At 43.9% G+C, this 10,064-nt stretch overlaps 1 protein-coding gene across 1 annotated transcript in view; it reads left to right on the top strand.

The window, feature by feature from the left end:
• Positions 1-10,064, top strand: part of MCM7 (minichromosome maintenance complex component 7) — a 49,540-nt gene that overhangs the window by 19,836 nt on the left and 19,640 nt on the right. The window contains exon 12 of the mRNA XM_082300582.1: positions 7,890-8,021. Coding sequence (XP_082156708.1) covers positions 7,890-8,021 — 132 coding nt within the window. The remainder of the gene's footprint in view (positions 1-7,889; positions 8,022-10,064) is intronic.

Below are 10,064 nucleotides of genomic sequence, written 5' to 3' on the forward strand. Positions count from 1 at the left end.
GAAAAAAGGGGAATTTGGGGGTAAAAATGGGAATTTTGGGGAAAATGGGGATTTGGGAAAAATGGGGATTTTGGGTGAAAAATGGGGATTTTTTTGGGCAAGAAAAGGGATTTTTTTGGAAAAAAATGAGGATGTGGGGCTGGGCAGGTGAGATTTGGGGGAAAAAAGGGGAATTTGGGGGTCAAAATGAGAATTTTGGGAAAAATGGGTATTTTTGGGGGGAAAAACAGGGATTTTGGGTGAAAAATGGGGATTTTTGGGGGAAAATGAAGGATTTTTTGGGGGGAAAATGAGGGATGTGGGGCTGGGCAGGTGAGATTTGGGGGAAAAAAGGAGAATTTGGGGGTAAAAATGGGAATTTTGGGAAAAATGGGTATTTTTGGGGGGAAAAACAGGGATTTTGGGGGGAAAAATGGGGATTTTTGGGGAAAATGAAGGATTTTTCTGGGGGAAAATGAGGGATGTGGGGCTGGGTAGGTGAGATTTGGGGTGAAAAAAGGGGAATTTGGGGGTAAAAATGGGAATTTTGGGAAAAATGGGTATTTTTGGGGGGAAAAACAGGGATTTTGGGGGGAAAAATGGGGATTTTTGGGGGAAAATGAAGGATTTTTCTGGGGGAAAATGAGGGATGTGGGGCTGGGCAGGTGAGATTTGGGGGAAAAAAGGGGAATTTGGGGGTAAAAATGGGAATTTTGGGAAAAATGGGGATTTTTGGGGGGAAAAATGGGGATTTTGGGGGGAAAAATGGGGATTTTTGGGGGAAAATGAAGGATTTTTTGGGGGGAAAATGAGGGATGTGGGGTGGGGTAGGTGAGATTTGGGGGAAAAAAGGAGAATTTGGGGGTAAAAATGGGAATTTTGGGAAAAATGGGTATTTTTGGGGGGAAAAACAGGGATTTTGGGGGGAAAAATGGGGATTTTTGGGGAAAATGAAGGATTTTTTGGGGGGAAAATGAGGGATGTGGGGCTGGGTAGGTGAGATTTGGGGGAAAAAAGGGGAATTTGGGGGTAAAAATGGGAATTTTGGGAAAAATGGGTATTTTTGGGGGGAAAAACGGGGATTTTGGGGGGAAAAATGGGGATTTTTGGGGAAAATGAAGGATTTTTTGGGGGGAAAATGAGGGATGTGGGGCTGGGTAGGTGAGATTTGGGGGAAAAAAGGGGAATTTGGGGGTAAAAATGGGAATTTTGGGAAAAATGGGTATTTTGGGGGGGAAAAACGGGGATTTTGGGTGCAAAATGAGGATTTTTTGGGCAAAAAGAGGGTTTTTTGGGGGGAAATGAGGGATGTGGGGCTGGGCAGGTGAGATTTGGGGGAAAAAAGGGGAATTTGGGGGTAAAAATGGGAATTTTGGGAAAAATGGGTATTTTTGGGTTGAAAAATGGGGATTTTGGGGGGGAAAATGGGGATTTTTGGGGAAAAAAGGGATTTTTTGGGGGGGACATGAGGGATGTGGGGCTGGGCAGGTGAGATTTGGGGGAAAAAAGGGGAATTTGGGGGAAAAACGGGAATTTTGGGGAAAATGGGAATTTTGGGTGAAAAATGGGGATTTTGGGTGAAAAATGGGGTTTTTTTTGGGCAAGAAAAGGGATTTTTTTGGAAAAAAATGAGGATGTGGGGCTGGGCAGGTGAGATTTGGGGGAAAAAAGGGGAATTTGGGGGTAAAAATGAGAATTTGGGGAAAAATGAGGAATTTTTTTGGGAGAAAAATGGGGGATTTGGGGTGAAAAATGGGGATTTTTTGGGGGGCAAAAAAAGGGATTTTTTGGGGGGGAAATGAGGGATGTGGGGCTGGGCAGGTGAGATTTGGGGGAAAAAAGGGGAATTTGGGGGTCAAAATGAGAATTTTGGGAAAAATGAGGAATTTTTTTGGCAGAAAAATGGGGGATTTTGGGTGCAAAATGGGGATTTTTGGGCAAAAAAAGGGATTTTTGGAAAAAAAGGGATGTGGGGCTGGGCAGGTGAGATTTGGGGGAAAAAAGGGGAATTTGGGGGTAAAAATGGGAATTTTTGGGAAAATGGGGAATTTTCTGGGGAGAAAAATGGGGATTTTGGGGGGGAAAATGGGGATTTTTTGGGGAAAAAAAGGGATTTTTCTGGGGGAAAATGAGGGATGTGGGGCTGGGCAGGTGAGATTTGGGGGAAAAAAGGGGAATTTGGGGGTAAAAATGGGAATTTTGGGGAAAATGGGGATTTGGGAAAAATGGGGATTTTGGGTGAAAAATGAGGATTTTTTTGGGCAAAAAAAGGGATTTTTGGAAAAAAAGGGATGTGGGGCTGGGCAGGTGAGATTTGGGGGAAAAAAGGGGATTTTAGGGGTCAAAATGAGAATTTTGGGAAAAATGAGGAATTTTTTGGGGAGAAAAATGGGGATTTTGGGTGAAAAATGGGGATTTTTGGGGAAAATGAAGGATTTTTTGGGGGGAAAATGAGGGATGTGGGGCTGGGCAGGTGAGATTTGGGGGAAAAAAGGGGAATTTGGGGGTAAAAATGGGAATTTTGGGGAAAATGGGTATTTTGGGGGGGAAAAACGGGGATTTTGGGTGCAAAATGAGGATTTTTTGGGCAAAAAGAGGGTTTTTTGGGGGGAAATGAGGGATGTGGGGCTGGGCAGGTGAGATTTGGGGTGAAAAAAGGGGAATTTGGGGGTAAAAATGAGAATTTTGGGAAAAATGGGTATTTTTGGGGGGAAAAATGGGGATTTTGGGGGGAAAAATGGGGATTTTTGGGGAAAATGAAGGATTTTTTGGGGGGAAAATGAGGGATGTGGGGCTGGGCAGGTGAGATTTGGGGGAAAAAAGGGGAATTTGGGGGTAAAAATGGGAATTTTGGGAAAAATGGGTATTTTTGGGGGGAAAAACGGGGATTTTGGGGGGAAAAATGGGGATTTTTGGGGAAAATGAAGGATTTTTTGGGGGGAAAATGAGGGATGTGGGGCTGGGCAGGTGAGATTTGGGTGAAAAAAGGAGAATTTGGGGGTAAAAATGGGAATTTTGGGAAAAATGGGTATTTTGGGGGGGAAAAACGGGGATTTTGGGTGCAAAATGGGGATTTTTGGGCAAAAAAAGGGATTTTTGGAAAAAAAGGGATGTGGGGCTGGGCAGGTGAGATTTGGGGGAAAAAAGGGGATTTTAGGGGTAAAAATGGGAATTTTGGGAAAAATGAGGAATTTTTTGGGGAGAAAAACGGGGATTTTGGGGGGAAAAATGGGGATTTTTGGGGAAAATGAAGGATTTTTTGGGGGGAAAATGAGGGATGTGGGGCTGGGCAGGTGAGATTTGGGTGAAAAAAGGGGAATTTGGGGGTAAAAATGGGAATTTTGGGAAAAATGAATTTTTTTGGGAGAAAAATGGGGGATTTTGGGTGAAAAATGGGGATTTTTGGGCAAAAAAAGGGATTTTTTCTGGGGGAAAATGAGGGATGTGGGGTGGGGTAGGTGAGATTTGGGGGAAAAAAGGGGAATTTGGGGGTAAAAATGGGAATTTTGGGAAAAATGGGTATTTTGGGGGGGAAAAACGGGGATTTTGGGTGCAAAATGAGGATTTTTTGGGCAAAAAGAGGGTTTTTCTGGGGGAAATGAGGGATGTGGGGCTGGGCAGGTGAGATTTGGGGGAAAAAAGGGGAATTTGGGGGTAAAAATGGGAATTTTGGGAAAAATGGGGATTTTTGGGGAGAAAAATGGGGATTTTGGGGGGAAAAATGGGGATTTTTGGGGAAAATGAAGGATTTTTTGGGGGGAAAATGAGGGATGTGGGGCTGGGCAGGTGAGATTTGGGGGAAAAAAGGGGAATTTGGGGGTAAAAATGGGAATTTTGGGGAAAATGGGGATTTGGGAAAAATGGGGATTTTGGGGGGAAAAATGGGGATTTTTGGGGAAAATGAAGGATTTTTTGGGGGAAAATGAGGGATGTGGGGCTGGGCAGGTGAGATTTGGGGTGGGGTAGGTGAGATTTGGGGGAAAAAAGGAGAATTTGGGGGTAAAAATGGGAATTTTGGGAAAAATGGGGATTTTTGGGGGGAAAATGGGGATTTTGGGTGCAAAATGGGGATTTTTTAGGGCAAAAAGAGGGTTTTTTGGGGGGAAATGAGGGATGTGGGGCTGGGCAGGTGAGATTTGGGGGAAAAAAGGAGAATTTGGGGGTAAAAATGGGAATTTTGGGAAAAATGGGTATTTTTGGGGGGAAAAATGGGGATTTGGGGGGAAAAATGGGAATTTGGGGGTAAAACGGGAATTTTGGGAAAAATGGGGATTTTTGGGGGGAAAATGGGGATTTTGGGTGAAAAATGGGGATTTTTGGGCAAAAAAAGGGATTTTTGGAAAAAAAGGGATGTGGGGCTGGGCAGGTGAGATTTGGGGGAAAAAAGGGGAATTTGGGGGTCAAAATGAGAATTTTGGGGAAAATGGGGATTTGGGAAAAATGGGGATTTTGGGTGAAAAATGGGGATTTTTTTGGGCAAGAAAAGGGATTTTTTTGGAAAAAAATGAGGATGTGGGGCTGGGCAGGTGAGATTTGGGGGAAAAAAGGGGATTTTAGGGGTAAAAATGGGAATTTTGGGAAAAATGAGGAATTTTTTGGGGAGAAAAACGGGGATTTTGGGGGGAAAAATGGGGATTTTTGGGGAAAATGAAGGATTTTTTGGGGGGAAAATGAGGGATGTGGGGCTGGGCAGGTGAGATTTGGGTGAAAAAAGGAGAATTTGGGGGTAAAAATGGGAATTTTGGGAAAAATGGGTATTTTTGGGGGAAAAATGGGGATTTTGGGTGCAAAATGGGGATTTTTGGGCAAAAAAAGGGATTTTTGGAAAAAAATGAGGATGTGGGGCTGGGCAGGTGAGATTTGGGGGAAAAAAGGGGAATTTGGGGGTAAAAATGGGAATTTTGGGAAAAATGGGGATTTTTGGGGAGAAAAATGGGGATTTTGGGGGGGAAAATGGGGATTTTTGGGCAAAAAAAGGGATTTTTTTCTGGGGGACATGAGGGATGTGGGGCTGGGCAGGTGAGATTTGGGGGAAAAAAGGGGAATTTTGGGGTAAAACAGGAATTTTGGAAAAATGGGAATTTCTGGGGAAAATGGGGATTTGGGAGAAATGGGGATTTTAGGGGTAAAAATGGGAATTTTGGGAAAAATGAGGAATTTTTTGGGGAGAAAAACGGGGATTTTGGGGGGAAAAATGGGGATTTTTAGGGAAAATGAAGGATTTTTTTGGGGGAAAATGAGGGATGTGGGGCTGGGCAGGTGAGATTTGGGTGAAAAAAGGGGAATTTGGGGGTCAAAATGGGAATTTTGGGAAAAATGGGTATTTTTGGGGGGAAAAACAGGGATTTTGGGGGGAAAAATGGGGATTTTTGGGGAAAATGAAGGATTTTTTGGGGGGAAAATGAGGGATGTGGGGCTGGGCAGGTGAGATTTGGGGGAAAAAAGGGGAATTTGGGGGTAAAAATGGGAATTTTGGGGAAAATGGGGATTTGGGAAAAATGGGGATTTTGGGTGAAAAATGGGGATTTTTTTGGGCAAGAAAAGGGATTTTTTTGGAAAAAAATGAGGATGTGGGGCTGGGCAGGTGAGATTTGGGGGAAAAAAGGGGAATTTGGGGGTAAAAATGGGAATTTTGAGAAAAATGAGGAATTTTTTGGGGAGAAAAATGGGGATTTTGGGGGGAAAATGGGGATTTTTGGGGAAAATGAAGGATTTTTTGGGGGGAAAATGAGGGATGTGGGGCTGGGTAGGTGAGATTTGGGTGAAAAAAGGGGAATTTGGGGGTAAAAATGGGAATTTTGGGGAAAATGGGTATTTTGGGGGGGAAAAACGGGGATTTTGGGTGAAAAATGGGGATTTTTTGGGCAAAAAAAGGGATTTTTGGAAAAAAAGGGATGTGGGGCTGGGCAGGTGAGATTTGGGGGAAAAAAGGGGAATTTGGGGGTAAAAATGAGAATTTTGGGAAAAATGAGGAATTTTTTGGGGCAAAAATGGGGATTTTCGGTTAGATAATTGGGATTTTGGGGTGGAAAATGGGGATTTTTAGGGGAAATGGGGGTCTTTGTGAGAGAAAAGGGGGAATTTGGGGAAAAAAAGGAGAATTTGGGGAAAATGGGAAAAATGGGAATTTTTGAGAGAAAAAATGGGAATTTTAGGGGGAAAAATGGGATTTTTGAGGGGGAGAAGGGGGATTTTGGGGGGAAAAAGGGGAATTTTGGGGTTGGATAGGCGAGGATGGGGGGATTTCGGGAATTTTGGGGCAATTCCAGCCAATATTGGGAATTTTGGGGTCCCCAAGTCCAATTTTGGGGTCCCCAAGTCCAATTTTGGGGCCATTCCAGCCAATTTTGGGGTCCCCAAGTCCAATTTTGGGGTCCCCAAGTCCAATTTTGGGGCCATTCCAGCCAATTTTGGAGTCCCCAAGTCCAATTTTGGGGCCTTTCCAGCCAATTTTGGAGTCCCCAGGTCCGGTTTTGGGGTCCCCAATCCAATTTTGGGGCCATTTTTGCCAATTCTGGGGCCATTATTGCCGATTTTGGGGTCCCCAATCTAATTTTGGGGCCATTCCAGCTGATTCTGGGGTCCCCAAGTCCAATTCTGGGGTCCCCAAGTCCGATTTTGGGGCCGTTCCAGCCAATTTTGGAGTCCCCAATCCAATTTTTGGGGCCGTTCTTACCATTTTTGGGCTCCCCAACTCCGATTTTGGGGTCCCCAAGTCCGATTTTGGGGCCGTTCCAGCCAATTTTGGGGTCCCCAATCCAATTTTGGGGCTGTTCTTGCCAATTTTGGGGCCATTCCAGCCAATTTTGAGGTCCCCAATCCAATTTTTGGGGCCGTTCTTACCATTTTTGGGCTCCCCAACTCCGATTTTGGGGTCCCCAAGTCCGATTTTGGGGCCGTTCCAGCCAATTTTGGGGTCCCCGATCCAATTTTGGGGCTGTTCTTGCCAATTTTGGGGCCATTCCAGCCAATTTTGAGGTCCCCAATCCAATTTTGGGGCTGTTCTTGCCAATTTTGGGGCCATTCCAGCCAATTTTGAGGTCCCCAATCCAATTTTTGGGGCCGTTCTTACCATTTTTGGGCTCCCCAACTCCGATTTTGGGGTCCCCAAGTCCGATTTTGGGGCCGTTCCAGCCAATTTTGGGGTCCCCAGTCCAATTTTGGGGCCATTCCAGCCAATTTTGGGGTCCCCAATCCAATTTTGGGGCTGTTCCAGCCAATTTTGGAGTCCCCAATCCAATTTTGGGGCTGTTCTTGCCAATTTTGGGGCCATTCCAGCCAATTTTGAGGTCCCCAATCCAATTTTGGGGCCGTTCTTACCATTTTTGGGCTCCCCAACTCCGATTTTGGGGTCCCCAAGTCTGATTTTGGGGCCGTTCCAGCCAATTTTGGAGTCCCCAATCCAATTTTGGGGCTGTTCTTGCCAATTTTGGGGCCATTCCAGCCAATTTTGAGGTCCCCAATCCAATTTTGGGGCTGTTCTTGCCAATTTTGGGGCCATTCCAGCCAATTTTGAGGTCCCCAATCCAATTTTTGGGGCCGTTCTTACCATTTTTGGGCTCCCCAACTCCGATTTTGGGGTCCCCAAGTCCGATTTTGGGGCCGTTCCAGCCAATTTTGGAGTCCCCAATCCGTTTTTGGGGCCGTTCCAGCCAATTTTGGAGTCCCCAATCCAATTTTGGGGCCGTTCCAGCCAATTTTGGGGTCCCCAATCCAATTTTGGGGCCATTCCAGCCAATTTTGAGGTCCCCAATCCAATTTTTGGGGCCGTTCTTACCATTTTTGGGCTCCCCAACTCCGATTTTGGGGCCGTTTTTACCGTTTTTGGGGTCCCTGAAGCCGATTTTGGGCTTCCCGACTCCGATTTCCGCCGCCCCGCCCCCGAATTCCCGGGATTTGTGCCCTTCCAGAGGAGGATTTCTACGGGAAGCTGGCGGCCTCCATCGCCCCCGAGATCTTTGGCCACGAGGACGTCAAGAAGTCGCTGCTGCTGCTGCTGGTGGGCGGCGTGGAGAGGAGCCCCCGCGGGATGCGCATCCGGGGTGAGCCCCAAATCCCTGGGAAAACCCCCCAAAAATCCCACTGGGAAGTGGGGCTGGAGGCAGAGGAGTCGGCCCGAGTTCTCTCCTGCTTTTTGCCCGTTTTTCCTCTTTTTTTCTGCCCCTTTTCCCCTTTTTTATCCTGTTTTTTATCCTGTTTTTTATCCCTTTTTTATCCCTTTTTTATCCTTTTTTTATCCTTTTTTTATCCTCTTTTTTATCCCTTTTTTATCCCTTTTTTATCCCTTTTTGATCCCTTTTTTATCCCTTTTTTATCCCTTTTTTATCCCTTTTTTATCCTTTTTTTATCCTTTTTTTATCCTGTTTTTTATCCCTTTTTTATCCCTTTTTTATCCCTTTTTTATCCCTTTTTGATCCCTTTTTGATCCCTTTTTTATCCCTTTTTTTATCCCTTTTTTAATCCCTTTTTTATCCTATTTTTTACCCCATTTTTATCCCTTTTTATTCCTTTTTTATTTCTTTTTTAGTGTCCTTTTTATCCCCTTTTTTATCCCTTTTTTTATCCCTTTTTTATCCTGTTTTTTATCCCCTTTTTGCCCCCTTTTTTCCTGTTTTTTATCCCCTTTTAATCCCTTTTTTATCCCTTTTTTATCCTATTTTTTACCCCATTTTTATCCCATTTTTATCCCTTTTTATTCCCTTTTTTTTTCTTTTTTAATGTCCTTTTTTATCTCCTTTTTTATCTCCTTTTTTATCCCTTTTTTATCCCTTTTTTATCCTCTTTTTTATCCCTTTTTTATCCTGTTTTTATGCTATTCTTAACCCATTTTTATCCCATTTTTATCCCCTTTTTATTCTGTTTTTTTTATCCCCTTTTAATCCCTTTTTTATTCTCTTTTTATCCCATTTTTTATCCCCTTTTTATCCCCTTTTTTGTCCTGTTATTTATCCCCTTTTTATCCCATTTTTTATCCCCTTTTTATCCCTTTTTTATCCTGTCTTTTATCCCCTTTTATTCCCTTTTTATCTCCTTTTTTATCTCTTTTTATCTCTTTTTTATCCCTTTTTTATCCCTTTTTTATCCCTTTTTTATCCCTTTTTTATCCCTTTTTTTATCCCCATTTTATCCCTTTTTTATCCCCCTTTTTATCCCTTTTTTATCCCCATTTTATCCCTTTTTTGTCCCCTTTTTTGTTTTTTATCCTCTTTTAATCCCTTTTTGTCTTGTTTTTTTATCCCATCTTTATCCCCTTTTTTATTCCCTTTTAATCCCTTTTTTATCCCATTTTTATCCCTTTTTTTATCCCTTTTTTTATCTGATTTTTATTCCCTTTATATCCCTTTTTCTCTCCTTTTTTTCTCTGCTTTTTTTATCCCCTTTTTTAATCCCCTTTTTTATTCTCTTTTTTTATTCCCTTTTTATCCATTTTTATCCCCTTTTAATCCCTGGGTTTTATCCCCTTTTTATCCCCCATTTTATCCTTTTTTCCTCCCTCAAAGCTGGGGTTTTCCCCATTTCCTCCCCCAAATCCGGGGTTTTTCCCCCAAATCCGGGTTTTTCCCCCATTTCCCGCCCCAATTCCCGGTTTTCCCCCCATTTCCTTCCCCAAATCCAGGGGTTTTTGCCCCAAATCCGGGGCTTTTTTTCCCATTTCCTCCCCTAATTCCGGGTTTTTCCCACCCCAAATCCAGGGGTTTTGCCCCAAATCTGGGGTTTTTTCCCCCATTTCCCGCCCCAAATCTGGGGCTTTTCCTCAAATCCGGGTTTTTCCCCCATTTCCTACCCCAAATCCGGGGGTTTTCCCCAAATCCGGGGTTTTTTTGCCCCCATTTCCCGCCCCAAATCTGGGGGTTTTGCCCCAATTCTGGTTTTTTCCCCCATTTCCCACCCCAAATCCGGGGTTTTTCCTCAAATCCGGGTGGTTTTGCCCCATTTCCCGCCCCAAATCCGGGTTTTTTTCCCCAAATCCGGGTTTTTTCCCCCGTTCCCCGCCCCAAATCCAGGTTTTTTTCCCCAATTCCGGGTTTTTTTTCCCCATTCCCCGCCCCAAATCCAGGTTTTTTTCCCCAATTTTGGGTTTTTTT

Source organism: Coloeus monedula (assembly GCF_965178545.1).
Source record: "Coloeus monedula genome assembly, chromosome: 40".
Classification (NCBI taxonomy): Eukaryota; Metazoa; Chordata; class Aves; order Passeriformes; family Corvidae; genus Coloeus; species Coloeus monedula.